Raw genomic sequence first — 15,344 nt, forward strand, 5'->3', positions numbered from 1 at the left:
ACACATTATCTACAAACTCTCAAATATTTCTAGCTTCAACAACAACAACAACAAAAGAGTGCCTGGGTGGCTCAGCTGGTTGGGCAATTGCCTTTGGCTCAGGTCATGATCCTAGAGTCCCAGGATCGAGTCCCACACATTATCTACAAACTCTCAAATATTTCTAGCTTCAACAACAACAACAACAACAAAAGAGTGCCTGGGTGGCTCAGCTGGTTGGGCAATTGCCCTTGGCTCAGGTCATGATCCTAGAGTCCCAGGATCGAGTCCCACGATCGAGTCCCACATCGGGTTCCCTGCTTGATGGGGAGTCTTCTTCTTGCTCTGACCCTCCCCATCTCGTGCTCTCTTTCTCATTTTCTCTCTCAAATAAATAAATAAAACCTTAAAAAAAGAAAGAAAGAAAGACCTTCCTTTGAATTTGTTTCCCATCTAGGTCAGGGCCTCCATCTTCCTCCTTATAGGTCTTCTCACCATGTTTAAAATTCCTTTAATCTCAATCGCTGTCTTGATAGGACTCATCAATGATTTGTGTCAAGAGTAGCGTCCTCATCACCCATTTAATCCTTGTATTATTATAATGTGGATCCGCTTCTCCATTTCATTAGAATAGCTTTTACTACTGCCAAACCCCGGGACACTTCCCAGGGCACACCTCGCTCACGTGATGCTGGCGCTCCACTCTGACATGGTTTCCTACCACCACTGGCTGCTTCTCCTGTCTCCTGCAGCTTCTCATCCTACCCCCTCCACACTGTAATTGCCCGGCAGACACGCTCTTCTCATACAGGAAGCTCTCCATCTCTCGCCCACCTGTCCTCTTGCTGTAGAATGTGCACTAGAGGATGGAAGAAGACACCACATGAACCTGTGGGGGAAAGGCATGGGCGGTGAGAGAAGAAGAAAGATGGGCGGGGGAGGATTCCAGATGCAGGGCGAGCCAGCACACAGCTGATCGCTGAGCTCCAGGGATGGTCAGCACTGAATCCTAGGGGAAAAGGGAGGGAAATCGGTCTGGAGCAGGAAGGCCCTAGCAGTCTGGGAAGGGCTCTGGCTGCTAAGGAGTTAGGCTTTATTTTTTTGCAGGGCTGTAGAGTTGGGAGCAATTACGTGTCTGCCACACCCTGTAAGGAAACGGTTCCCAATCCTCGCATCCTTTCCCCCTGCAAAATATTTCTCGTATCTCTTCCTTGGCTCTTATTACTCAGCTAGTTTTTTCAATTTCTTCAGGTTATGACCAAGCTTTCTGCAGTAGTTCATTCATGCTTTTCTTGAAAACTATGATGACTTCTCCAGGGGAGTCCAGGGCCGTGGTTGGGCCATAGCCGTGGGTGGGGCAGCTCCCCCGATTCGGAGTGCAGAGCCCCCACACAGCCTACCCTGCCCACGTGTCCTGCCCACATTCACCCCTCTTCTACTGGGATACCTTCCACAGTACAGCCTCGAGCCTCTAGACTGTAAGTCTCACGACGGGAAGGTTTACAGCCTTAGATTCCTATATTGACCAGGGCCATTCATGGTGCTGAGCTCATCAGAGGTGCACAGTGAATACTTACTGTCCAGATGAAGGAGAGATTTACATCAGTTTGTGCTGGGCATGCACATGAACTTGGAAGGCAGCATGCGAAACATCAACAATAAAAACCTGAAGACCTAGGGCTTCTTACGAGAGAAGCAGCAAAACCGTGCAAAGCAGGATCAAGATAAACACATTACCGATTCTAACCCCAAACCAGAGCTTTCCCTATGTAGAGCCCAAATAAGCAATGATTTATTTTGGTTCCTTTTCTTAAATTAGCAATATGTCTATGAGAGAGCTAGTATACCAGAACCAACCTGCTGAACTAGAACGGAACCAGAAAGCAACATAGTACAGTGAAAAAGGACTCTGAAATCTGGCAAATTTGGCAACAAAGCCTGGTTCTATCACAAATTAGCTGTGTGGCCTGGGGGAAATTCCATATCTTCTCTGGACCTAAATTCCCTCAACTATTGGATGGGAAAACCACCCATCCCCCTGCATTATGAAAACTGATGTTTAGAACAGACACCAAGAACCTCGCTCAGAGTAGGCACAAAATAACATTAGCTATCGTGTTTTCTCAATAATCATGTGTCTTCGTTGTGTCAGACACAGCTGTAGGCACTGAAGATGTATCAGAGAAGTCAAATGCATGTTCTCATAGGGCTTATATTACTCATCCCTAGCCTCTGTGAGAACAGAGTGGAAGCCCCAGTCTTTTTCCCAGTGAAAAATACACATAATGTCCACACACAAATTATACATAGAGTTGTAAAGGGATTAATAATCTAAGATCCTAAGAGGAAATCAAGAACCCTGCCCTTCTCTCAGTGTCTCCCCAATATGTTTAGTAAGAATGACTTGGGGCACCTATTTGATTCGGGGCCCCACATCTGTTTCACCAAAACAACAACAACACACCCAAGGGAGGGGATTAGGAATGCGGGGGTCATGAAGTGTCCCAGGAAAATGTTATCATGAAAGAAAGACCTAAAAAGAGGTCAAGGTCCAGTACACCTGCTTTTCATAGTCTTACCCAGCCATTATGAGGACTGTTAAACTCAACCATTAGGAATTGATTGATAAATATTTGTGAATGTTGGGGTGCCTGGGTGGCTCAGTGGGTTGAAGACTCTGCCTTCAGCTCAAGTCATGATCCCAGGGTCCTGGGATCGAGCCCCGCATCGGGCTCTCTGCTCAGTGGGGAGCCTGCTTCCTCCTCTCTCTCTCTGCCTGCCTCTCTGCCTACTTGTGATCTTGGTCTGTCAAATAAATAAAATCTTAAAAAAAAAAAATTTGTGAACGTAAAAAACATTGCAAGCTACCGAAATAAATGCTATATCCACACACACTTCCTCGATAACTCCAACACAAACGGTCAATCCCAGTTTATCCACACTGAAGTATTAAGCATCCTGACATCAAAAAGCTAACTGTTCTCAGAAAACAGAAAAGAGAAAGAGAAAGCAAGAGCTTGGGCACCATGACACTCTGACACACACCTACTGACTCACCAAGGCCAAGAGCTGGGACACCCCACTTCCACTTTTTGGTGACTGGTTGCTCTCTCCTACACCTATAAGTAACTGGTCATGAAAGGGGCAATACAAACTTGAGATAAAAATTAAGTGCGATGTACATCTACTGAAGTCAGGTTAGCAACATTTTCACCCCCATGTAAGGCACACACATACAGGAATTCTGCAGCAATCCCAGATTCAAGTACTCTATGCCACAGTTACACGGACTGGCAGAAAAATCCTAATGGAAATCCTAGTGTGTGAACATCCAAAGGATACCTCCAAGACTATGGTTCGTGCTTGGAAACAATTCTGTGGTCAGGACTTACACCCTGTTTGAGACCAGATAAAATGTAGTCTTTGCAAGTGAAACAAGCGTTGCTCCCACCACATAAAGGGATAGTTGATGAAAGACCCAATTCTAAATCAGAATGGCACACAGCTGCAAAACCAGCCTCTGGCCCTGCCCTTCTCAAAATTTCAACCACACTAGAAACAGTCAACTAACTTAAGGTTTGACAAAATGGAGTTCATGACTCCCCTTGGCAAATAAGGCCAACTTCCGGCAGGGACAGGTAAGTTTGTGCCCTACTCCATCCACGCAGGCTCCTCTTTGTGGACCCAAACATGGTCTTCCCTTTCCTCTCCTCACACTCTTGCCTTTCTCCAAGGTAAGCCTTTCCTCATCTGGGTTTCTTTCCTTATTTGACAACAAGGACTCAACATCCAGGGTTTAAGAAAAGTTCCTTCTATAGTAAGTAACCTGAGAATTTGTTAACAGATTGCTTTTGGATGCAAAGCCAGTGGCATTTCTAGGCCATATCCATGCTTGAGATCTGGACTAAGGTCGAAACCAAGGGTGTATATTTGCCAAAGCCATACTATACTCTTGTAAAAGGCGGCACCAAAAGCCCACCTCCAGAAAGCTACTTCTTCCTAACCCTATCCAAATGCCTAAACTCTACCCCTTGATGTAATACCTTTATTTTTGTGAGATCCTCATTATCAATGACTTGTCAATACAGAGAAAATCCAAATTGAGGAAAATCTGGCCCAGTATTACATCTGAGGCATACCAACTCTAAAATACAGTTTGGGAGTTCCTTATAAAGTTAAAACACATTTACTGTAGGCTCAAAAACCTCACTCCTACTTCTTTACACGAGAGAAGCATGTTCACACAAAACTATTTACAGTGGTTTTTCAAATTCAATGTAAACTGGAAACAACCCAAATGTACTTCAACTGGTGAATGGATAACCAGTGGTATGTACATTCAGTGGATTACTACTAAGTAATGAAAAGGACTGAGTGGAAGCGTCCAACAATAAGGGTGTACCTCACGTACATTGCATGAGTAAAAGAAGCCGGACTCGAATGTCAACATAGTGTATCATTTATAGGACATTCTGAAAAAGGTAGGAGTGCAAGTACTGAACTTGGCAGTGCTTGTCAGGGGCTGTGGGTGAAAGGTAACTAGAAAGAGGCACAAGGAAACATTTTGGGGTGTAGGAATTAAATATGATTGTAATGCTGTTAAGACTGACTACATGACATTTGTCAAAATGCAAAGAGCTACAAAAGGTGCATTCTAAAGTATGTAAATGATACCTAAATAACTCAAATTTTAAATTCCTTAACTTACTAATATAGAACAAAAGAGAACATTTGAAATAGGGACTCTAGTTTCAAAACCCTGAAATAGTTCAAATGTTTTATCTCAGGAGAAACAGAGTTTTTAAAATCTATTTAACCAAATTTAAATTATGATTTCACTGTGCGTTAATTCTTAGACAAAAAGAATCCATTTGTCTGTTATGTAACTTCTATAAGATTTCTATCAGAACAAAACATTTTTCATTTTACATTTGACCCTTTAGAGCTTATTTATATAGACCCCCTTTTTCTCCCCAAAATATATTAGGGCATCAATATTCACCAAAAACTTCTTAATCCTTAGATGATCCTAATACTGTTCTTTGGTGCCTATCAATCATCATCTTAGGTTATGATCTTCTTTAATGGTTATCTGGCCTAACGCAGCCAGATCTTCTCTGGAAAACAAATGGAATCATACAGCTCTGACCCAATGTCAATTTCATGGAGTGCCTGAAATTTTCTTTTGCAAGATCTGAAATTCTGCTTTGAAATCAATTTACTTATCGTATGGCTCGGGGATTATCAGACCATTACAGAGCTCCACCGATAAAATAGCAGCTGTTAAGTGGCAAGAAAGTTTTTCTGGGGGGGGGGGGACCATTTAAGTGATGAACTTTTAGTGAATATACTCCTGGTATAACTTTTACGTCCCTCTTCGGTCTCATTACTGCAGGGAATCAGATCATCAAATAATACATTAAAAGTAAGAATGCCTCATATTTTACTAATGACATTTTGTTGGTCTTACCAACTCAGAGAACCTACCTTCCATCATGGAGCATCTACTACAACACCAGACACTACACTAGGAGACCATGAAAACGACTCAGATACTTTTTAAGTAAGGCAGGGAGGAGACAACATTGCCTTCATGTTGTCTAACAATTTCTAAGTGTTTACTGAGCAGTTACCAGAACCGGCCCTCCAATGTAATGCCATGTACCTAGGAGGTCATTACTATTAATATTGCCATTTCGTAATAAGTGAAAAGGTTTCAGAGCTGCTCAGTGAATTACCCAGGTCCTCGGCAGAGCTGGGGTTCATACCCAGTCTCGCTGCAGAGCTTGTCCATTTAAAGACAGCCCCAGCCCTCATAGGGAGACACAAGCCAGCCTGAGCCTGGCCCCAGCTCTTCATGTAAACCATAGCGGAGGCTTCCCACCCCATGGTCACAAACATCCATCAAGTCACTGCAGACCTGGGAGTTTCCTGGGCAGAAAACCACCAAACACAGCAGCAAGGGCAGACGAAGAGCAAAATGCTGAACTTGGCAGCTGGCTCCTCCCAGCCTCAGCACCCTTGGAAAAAGTCTGAAAGCAGGCAGGCGGCCGCCCCTGTCACCCAACAGCTGCCACCCCTTCGTACTCTTCACTCGGGGAGGCAAGCTGTGCCAGCAGCTTCTTGCACCCACACTTTAGAAAAACCAGACTAAATATAGCCAAGTTTGCTCTCATGAGCCAGCTCAGAGCTTGGAGTGCTGCTACATTCCACTTCGGAAAATTGGGGAGAAATCAGCTTGATTTACAAGAGAGCAGCTTCCCTTGCTTGCTCCTGTGCCTTTGGAAGGACCACATGCAAGATCCAGCTGGGCTATGGGGAGTGCTGAGGTTTGGCCAAGCAGATAATAGAGCCCACAGGAGAAGGAATGTACCAGAAATGACTTAGTAGCATCCTCATTCACTTTCCTGCCCATAAAGGGCTAAAGAACCACAATACTGGGGCTTTGGGGGAAAAAAAATCCATTAGGTAGAACGTACTCTACATGCACCACAGTTTTATGCCCTTTCTGCCACTCCCCACCCATCAATATCCTGGTCCAAAGCTCATGCGAACGCTCCTTCCTTGGTTAGGCTAACCCATCTCCCATCCAGCTCAGAACTAAATGCTCCATTTGTTCTCAGACCTCCCACGTAAGGTTGCTTGTGCTTCTACTTAGCACTTCTATCATTCCACCTAACCTGCTTCTTGGTCGCCTTCAGCAAAGGGATGACGGGGAGGTACAGAAAGGGCTAAGCTCCCTTCCTGATTAGACTTCCCCCTCCCCCAAATCTAGTAGAGTTCCCTGCACCCAGGCTGTGTTCTATTGCCTCTGAACAGAAATACAAAACCTATATGAATGCCAGCAAGAGAGTCTGCAATTGCCCACCCTTCTCCTAGTTAAATGCACAACATGGAACCTTTCCTGGAGGTCAAGCACCGGCTTCCCACCCTGTGCTGCCCCTCCCGTGCAGGCCAGCACAGCATGTACCGTGACTCAGCATAACAGAACACAGTTATAGCAGCAAAGGGCTATGCGGTCTCCCCCTGGGAACACCAGCCCTTGTTTCTTCTGGCTTAAGAGTACAGACAGCAAGACAGAAGATAGGACTGGGCCAGGCAATGCGAGAGCAGGACTGAGACCCTCCGTGGACGGGATGAGAGGTCCCCAGGAAGCAAGGGGAGTGGCAGGAGCCACGGCCCCGGAAAGCATGCAGGCAGGGCTTGAGGCCCTGCTTCTCGCACTGGCCAGGAATTTTCGATGATGGGCTTCTGGTCACCATGCTCAGGTCTTAAAACAACGTGACTCACAGAAGTTGTTGGTACAGGAAAGTCCAATCTCGTGTCCCAGAGGACAAAATTAAGTTGGGGGAGGGAGGTGGTGGTAAATAAAGAAATAAGAAAAAAGACCCATTGGTGAAAAGTGAAGTGAAAGAGAATGGGGCGGCAGCTAGTTCAATGATAAGATTGTGATGCTCAGGTAAGGGCTCGTCAGGGAAACGGGTCTACAGGCCCACTGCTTCTTCGGCTCCTACTCCGCAGGGGAACACAGGTGGGAGCTCGCTCCGGGGTCCAAGGGGCTACTGGGGGAATCAGAAGCATCCATCCTCTACCCATTCATTCTCTTCTCATCTACCCAACAAGCTTCATGAAGGGTCCACCACAGGCCCGGCCCAAGGCACAGTGCCTACCTGCACACAGCACCAGACCACCAAGTTGCAGAGAGGATCACACACAATGTTTTTTTTTTTTTTTTTTTTTTTTTTTACACACAATGTTCTTAAGAAGGAGTCGTAGTTCGAAAAATGCCAGTGGGCTAGCTCGGAGCCCTCCTTGCTCCGGGCTTCACAGGAGGGAAAACCGTGTGGAGACTTCCAGGCTCTCTCCACTCCCTCATGGGTAATTAGGTTCAGAAGAGGAGACAAGTACTGACATGCAGGTCTAGGGAAAGGAACAAAGCGCCCGCAGCTCCGGCCTCTCCTTCCCTTTGCGATCCACCTGCCTGCTGGAGGAGCCCTTGGTCCCCCCGGTCCCCAGGCTGTTACAGGGGCAGCAACTCCTAGGAGGGGCAGGGGCTCTGCTTGGGAACTATATTAGCCAGTCTGCTTTTCTCATCCAATCCAAAGCCACACAACAAACAAAAACAAAAACCCATGGAGTCTTGAAATAAAGAAGACACTTTTGGAGCGCCTGGGTGGCTTGGTTGGTTAAGTGGCTGCCTTTGGCTCAGGTCATGATCCCAGGGTTCTGGGATGGAACCCCACATCAGGCTCTCTGCTCAGCAAGGCGTCTGCTTCTCCCTCTCCCTGCCGCTCTGCCCACATATGCTCTCTCTCTGACAAATAAAATCTTAAAAAAAAAAAAAAAAAAGAGAGAGGTCACTTTCCTATTCCATCATGAGTCTCTGTGACTCAGTTCTGAATTCAAGTGGGGTGGAGAGCCTTTACTGACAACGTCTTCTCTTTCCTATGTGTGACTAGCTCGTTTGCCCTCTCCACCAATATCTTGGTGATAGGCAGGGTTTTGTTTTGATTTTTCTCTTTTACAGGAGGAAAACCTCTAAAACCTGAGCCTTAAGTGACTTCGAGGCCATTTGATAGCCCATGTGTTCATTTAGGATGGAAAGTTCAGATTCCTTAACGCAGATCTGTCATCTACAGCACACTGCCTTCCATTTGAAATCCTTGGGGAGATGGAGTGCTCAAACTTGGAAATCATTTTTATCCCACACGAGAGCGACTAGTCTATTAGATCTGGAGTAGAAACAGGACGCACCAATGTTTGTCCACCCCACTCTGCTGATGCAGCTCTGAAGATGAAGCAAGAAGAGAAGGAAGTGTGAACAAGGAGTAGGAATACGGTTCTCTTGCTTCAGGGCATCTATACTCCACTCAGGAAACAATCACTGCCAAGCACCAGTCCCCGAATACAGAGATGAACACAACACGGTCCCTGATGAGTCCACTTTTTTCCTCTCCTTGTGTAACAATGCAATCCATTTCTGTTAAACATCACCTATGGACACAATCATCTACACAAGCTGTCCATGGAGAACGGATTACTCGGTGGTTTCTGCATGCTACCTCCTCTCCAGTGGCCCTAATTATCCCAGCTATTTGGGGTGATTTACTAAAATACAATTTTTTTTTAAAAGACAATGGATATAAACATAATCCCAACCTGAATGGGGACCAGGGGATCTAGGGCTGGAGAGCATGACTCTAAGCTGCCCAGCTGCCAGTAAAGGGGAGGCATGGCTCACCACCACGCTAGGAAATAGAAACAAGATACTGTAATTAATTTCAGAGAAGAAACTATAACCCAGGGTAGCCATAAAACAAAGGGCACCTCTTTGTCATCTTAAAGTCAAGGCTACAGGTTTAACAAAATGAAAGAGCTATTTGTTCTTAACACTTTTACCACTTTACACTTAACATAAGGTCAAGCTTAAACAGGTTACACATGATAAAAAAAAAAAAAACCCTTCTATTTTGCTAATTAGGTTTGTATGAATAAGTTAAAATTCAGAATACAAAACATGCCAAATAGTAAAGGTTTTTGTTTCTTTTTATTATTTTTTTGTTTGTTTTTTTTGTTAAGAAGGATGGAAGTACAAAAACATTTACTGAGGATCTATGTTCGGAGCATTCCCTCAGAAGCCCCCTCCTTCATTAAATCTTCCCAACATCCCTGGGAAGTTATCAGTAGTGCGTCCTTTTTCCCCAGATGCAGAAACTAAAGTTCAGATGTTAGTTTAACATGTACCCAATTTCCAATTCCAGTTCCTCCAGCCAAATTCCTTCTCTGAATCAGTGTTTCTTAACGAACTTAGGGACACCGCTGGTTAACTTGATTTTGGGTTATGAACTTTGTATGGGATGGCCATGCATGGAGGGACATACAGCATCGCTGGCCCATGGACAAAAAAAACACCAACAGCAGCCCCAAAATATCCCAATCCCACACGTAGAGGACTGTTACCCTGCAGAGGAGAACTCCTGCTCTAAAAGATTCTTCGAGCCTGAGGACAAAAAAACTGGAGGGGTGCTTCCTTTAAAAAACCTCCCCTACCTTCAAATCTCTCCGAAGCCCCTTATTTTCCAGCACATGGGCTCCTAAGAAAGCCCCATGCACACCTATGGAGTCAGTTACAAAAGTGGCCTTGAAATATTTCCCATACATTCCATAAGCATTTACTGAGAACATACTATGGGTCAGGTACTGTGCTAGGGGCTGGGAATATAAAGTCAAAAAGTATAAGGTCCCAATCCCAAAGGGCTTACACCTCTTATAGTCTAGTGAGAGATTAAGTATGGAAATGTTAAAATAGGTGTAAGCACCCGTTCTAAGGTCATTTAGTGCAGAAGGTACCTCCCACAGACTAGGGCAGATGCTGGGAAGGCAGAGGGAACAAAGGGTTGAGACAGGGTTGGGAAGTTTTCCTGAGCCTTTTGAAAGACCAGGTGAGTAGCCAAGAAGTGCCCAATCTAGGCTAAGCAAACCGCCTTTGCAAAAACAGAGCTAGAGAATCCTCCCTACAGCCGAAGTTTAAACAACTTCCTTCAGTCCTGCAGTTGAGACCTCGTCGTGATCCAAACTCAGGTTCTCCTGTTTATCAGAGACAAGCACTTGAACCAAAAAGTCTCAAGGGGGGGGGGGGGGGGGGGAAGCCTCTGCAGTCTACGTGTACTTCATTCCAAAGCTCTTGTTTTCTCACAAGGTCTGCCTTTGCTGGTAATAATAACCCATCAGACAAGAAATATGACTAATTTTATACTTCTTACACTGAACAGGAAATGGTTTTCAAATACACCGCGGACTGGCAACCAGTGGGAGTGTCTCTCACTTGGGAACACAGAAAAGTGCAGAGAAGAGAGGATAATCAAGGTCATCTTAAGGGTGGGCAGAAGGGGTACCGCAGGTTAACCTAACTTTGGCCTGAAGCTCAGGATGAACTTTATCTTTTTTTATCTTTTTTCCACTCATCTGAAGTCTTGTTTCACTTACCATCAACTGTAACGATGCAGAAAGCTAGATTCTCACCTTAATATTACATTTTCACAGTAGCGAAAACTTAGAAACATCTTTGTCTTTTTTTTAAAGCCATGTCTGTTACAGACACATTTTAAAAACCATAGATGTAAATATAACTAAAAGTAACCATCTAGGACGCTCTGAACCTCTCAGCCCAAAGGCAACAGTTTGAGTTAAGGTACTGAACAGAAATACTGGGTTGTTACTACTTCAGATGGTTAAGTAATTATAATGAGAGCAGGAATCGGAGTAGTTCAGTTGCTCTCTCTTGGGGCAGGGAGGAGAGAGGAAAGCAAGCCTTGTGGTTCCCTCTTGCCTCTAGCCTACAAGGAACAGGCTCATTTCCCCTTGGCAAGGAGCCAGATGCGCTGGCAGGCATGCCCTCTTTTTCCTGCCCCAGTTCCCCTCTTACCTGAGCCACACTCAGGAGCCATAACTCTGGGGGGAACTGTAGGTTCTCCTTCAGTCCCAGGATTATTGCATTTTATTATTCAGGCGCAGTTTGACCTCTAATTTACGCCGCAAACACATCTGGCCCGCATATTCCGCCCCCCCCCCATAAACTACCCTCCACAAAAAAAAAGTCTCTGTTTCAAGGGAACAAGAATCTGAAAGGAAAACTTGGGATCCCTCACAAACCTCCTGCCCCTGCTTTCCCCCAGGAGGTTCAGAGGAGACAGTATTATAGAGCCAAAACTGCAAAGCCAGAGGCTAAAATTATATTAGAAGAGAGGAAGGTGGTCTTGGAAGAAAAGGATTCACCCACATGGAAGGGACTGGTGGTTCTTTTTAATTCCTGGCGGATTCCATTTCTTTTCTGTAAACTTTGCTAACCCTGGGATGGTCGTATAAACAGAGGTAGGTGTAGGGTCACCTCCACCCTCTGAGTACATCTGCTGCCTCCGCTGCCGGGCGCGCACGACAGGGGTCCTGGACCCAATCGAAGACCATGCTTCCCGATGAGGCACCTGGCCGGGGTCCTCTACCACGTGTGGGGGGCAAAACGAGTATCCCCAGCCCCGTGGCCACCCAGCCGCCTCCAGTGAACGGGGACAGCGAAAGGGGCACCTCGGGGCTGAGACCTCATGCCGGTCTCTTCGGCTTTCCCCCCATTTCCAGTACACCGTGTCGCATTAGGGGTCCTCTTCGCCTCCAACCCCAAAGTCCTGCGCAACTTCATGTCTTTCCAAAGCAACTGAAGAAAGCGCCTACTGGCCTTCCGTGGCTCAGGTGAGTGCCAAGAGGTGTGGGAAGAAAGGGCCCGCTCGCCACCACCCTCTTTCCTCTCCTCCCCACGTTCCCCGGGATTCATCAGGGATGTGTGTATCGGGGTGCGCGGGGTAAGAGGGAGCTTAAAATGCCCAAGCGTCCCTTACCTTCCACAGCCATTCTCTCAGAGCTTCCCTAACGCATGCATAATTTTCTCGGCCGAGATACTCCTCCTGCCCCGCGCTCCCCCCTCCTCGCGCTCTCGCCTAAATATTCTGCGCTCATCTGCTCTAGGACCAACCTGCCGCGGTCACGCAAAGCGAGGCTGCCGGCTCCGGCTCCGCGCAGGGCGGACTGGGAAGTGTAGTTCCCTCCCTCCCTCCGACCCGGGAGAGCACCCCGAATCCCCCTCGGGGGACGGCCCCTTCTCCACACTCGGACTGCACCTCTGGCTGCAGCCCGCTCGGGTAGAATAATCCCTCCTCGGGGGGCCGCGTGGGCGAAGCCGGCGACCCCGGGACGTGGCCGGGACTACATTTCCCAAGCTGCCCTGCGCTGGGCTTCGTTCGGCGCTGAATAGAGACCCGAGATTGAGCTCTTCGCTGGCAGTTGCAAGCGGGTAAGCACCAGGTAGGGCTTGTGCTGGGGGCTGGAGGCGGCGGCGTCTGTGGTGGGATCGTCTGGCCTTATTCGCCGGCTGTTTGGCTAACCATTTAGTGAGGAGAGCAGAGCCACCCGCTGGCTGTGGTTCCCTCCAGAGAGCCGCTGCACAAGGTGCGGTAGAAAGTTGTTCCCTCGGCGCCCTGGGATTCTCGGAGTTCCAGAGAATGCCGCCAGGTGATAGAGCGGTCCTCTGACCGGCCAGGTGGTGCAGGTGGATAAACACCTAAAATGGGTGGGCGATGGCTTAAGAATCCCGAACGGGCATCATCCTCAAGGGGTTGTTAGGAACCAAACCTAGGAACCGGATCCCACCTGAGGATGTCTGTCTTATGATGGAAAGCTGTCTTGCTTCCCAACGAGGAGGCTTTCAGCTCCTTTGGCCTGGAAGCCCATTGGCGGTCTGTGATAGGGCCTAATCATTAACAGCGCCTAAGAAGGCGCGTGTTCTTTCAACCCTGTGTCCTAACTCCAGGCATTGGGGGTGCTGTAGGCAGACAGGGGAAAGAATCACGTGGAAGGCAATAGAATTCCAGAGCTGGTAAACACTGATAAAAATGGAAGTTCCCAAACTTTTTTTTTTTTTTTCCTTGCACGCGGAAATGCAATTGGCGTTATGGCTGATAGAGCTAAGGGGATGATCTTGGACGAAAAATCTGACTCAGGGCTGTAGTAAGTCTTTTAAAGGCTTCGAGCTTGGAAATTCGAATGGCGCCACTTCCAGTTTGCACCCAGTTCTTCTACCTCCTTGCATGTATGTGTGTGTATCTATATCTATATCTATCCCCGACCCCAAAATGTATATATTTATAAGAACTACTCTGGAAAATAAGGAAGTACAAAGATTTGATTCTTCCCATAAAGACAACCACTTAGATTTTGTCCCGGTCATAAATTAAAAAAAATAATAATAATTTTGAGTGTGTATGTGCACCACTGTTTTTCTGGTCACTAAGTATGTGCCTCATCCTACTATGATTGGGTAATATGGCTGTGTCTGGGTGCTTTTAAAAATACCTGTGTGTAACTATTAAATGCCATCGGTGATATTTTAACTGTGTGTCCATAGAGCTGTGTGCAAATCAAACCCAAACTTCCATCCTTGGCACAGTAGCCTGAGACCTGCTCAGTGAGACACAATGGGTATTTGCCATGGATAAAATAATTTTTCCAATCTAATTCATAACCATCTGGAAGGAACTGAAATCCAGGTGCTTTCTATCCCCTCTCATAGAAGTCTTTCCCTAGATAAAACATTTGTAAAAGAAAGCCAAGGGACCAGCAAAGGGATGATTCTTGACCTTCTCAGTCCACTAACCTTTTACAAACACATATTCTTATCCTCATCTTAATCTCACAGAATCTGGATTTCTGAATGTTTGGCTAGGGACACTTAAATTTTAAAAACCCACAGGTGATTTTCATGTGCAATGAAAATGAAAAGCATTGGTCTGTCTTCAAGCTTTTAGGATCTGGGTGATACTAAAATGGAAAAGACACTGAAATCCATTTTTAATTTAAAAACTTTATTTCAGTTCACATCTTTCAGATCCTTCCCAGTTGATGTGCATTCTAGTTTGAATTTCATTTTTAGTATAAATGTAAATGAGATGTGAAGGAAATATTAGTTTAGCCATAAGAAATAGCCAATATTGAATTTTTTTTAAATGTAGAAATAGAGCAGTATCACATGGCTTAACCTAATAAAGGATAAGGAGAAGTTAAGTTGGGGGCTTTCAATTCTGGCTGATCACCTGGGGATAGGATGAAACAGTTCTCATTAGAATCGCCAAAAGGAAAAGACAGAAAATACCAACTCTTGGCAAGACTGGGGAGCAGCAAGGACTTGTGAGTCCTGCTGGTGGGGGACAAATCGATACAACCACTTTGGAAAGCCATTTGGCATATTAAGCTAAATAATGCTTATTCCGTGACGTAGCAGTTCCCTTGTGAGTGTAGGTAGCAGGCAGATGTATACATGTTTCCAAAAGACCTATACAGGAATGTTCGTGGCTACATTATTTGTCATGGCTACAAACTGGAAACAGCCCACATGTTCATCAACAATAGATTAATGAATTATGGTTTAAATAAACCACCCCATACTGGACGGGTTAGCAAACTATAGCCTATGGACCCAATATGGTATACTGCCTCTCTGAGTCTTGTTCATGAGCTAAGTATGGTTTTTACATGTTTAAGTGGTTGGGAGGGAAAAGAATATCTTGTGACATGTGAAAATTATATAGAAGCAGCTACATGATAACTTCAGTTTTGCTTTTTGGCCAGGAACACCTAAAATATCTCTTGTCTGATCATTACAGAAAAAAGTTTTACCAAATCCTACTATAAAGGAGTGAGAATGAATGAATTACAACTATATACAACAACACAAATAGATCCATTAGGTATCTGTTGATGGTAACACATCACCTCAAAATTGAGGCAAAAATTAACACCCATTTCTGATCTCTACTGCTGTG

General features: G+C 45.7%; 1 protein-coding gene and 1 long non-coding RNA gene across 16 annotated transcripts in view; one reads left to right on the forward strand and one right to left on the reverse strand.

Annotated features, from left to right (window-relative positions):
* Window positions 1-12,501, reverse strand: part of SAMD12 (sterile alpha motif domain containing 12) — a 382,934-nt gene extending 370,433 nt beyond the window's left edge. For all 8 annotated transcript variants that reach the window (XM_059395074.1, XM_059395073.1, XM_059395075.1 and 5 more), the window contains exon 1: window positions 12,369-12,501. In XM_059395074.1, the coding sequence (XP_059251057.1) occupies window positions 12,369-12,381 (13 nt within the window). In that variant the 5' untranslated portion in view covers window positions 12,382-12,501. The remainder of the gene's footprint in view (window positions 1-12,368) is intronic.
* Window positions 12,502-12,601: 100 nt separating this feature from the next.
* LOC132014254 (uncharacterized) overlaps window positions 12,602-15,344 on the forward strand; it is a 268,817-nt gene continuing 266,074 nt past the window's right edge. For 3 of the 8 annotated variants that reach the window (XR_009403255.1, XR_009403253.1, XR_009403260.1), the window contains exon 1: window positions 12,605-12,820. This is a non-coding gene — a long non-coding RNA (uncharacterized LOC132014254). Of the gene's footprint in view, window positions 12,832-15,344 lie in introns of all 8 variants that reach the window. The other 5 variants (XR_009403259.1, XR_009403258.1, XR_009403256.1 and 2 more) reach the window with 5 other exon arrangements.

The sequence above is a fragment of the Mustela nigripes genome, chromosome 3 (assembly GCF_022355385.1).
Source record: "Mustela nigripes isolate SB6536 chromosome 3, MUSNIG.SB6536, whole genome shotgun sequence".
Classification (NCBI taxonomy): domain Eukaryota; kingdom Metazoa; phylum Chordata; class Mammalia; order Carnivora; family Mustelidae; genus Mustela; species Mustela nigripes.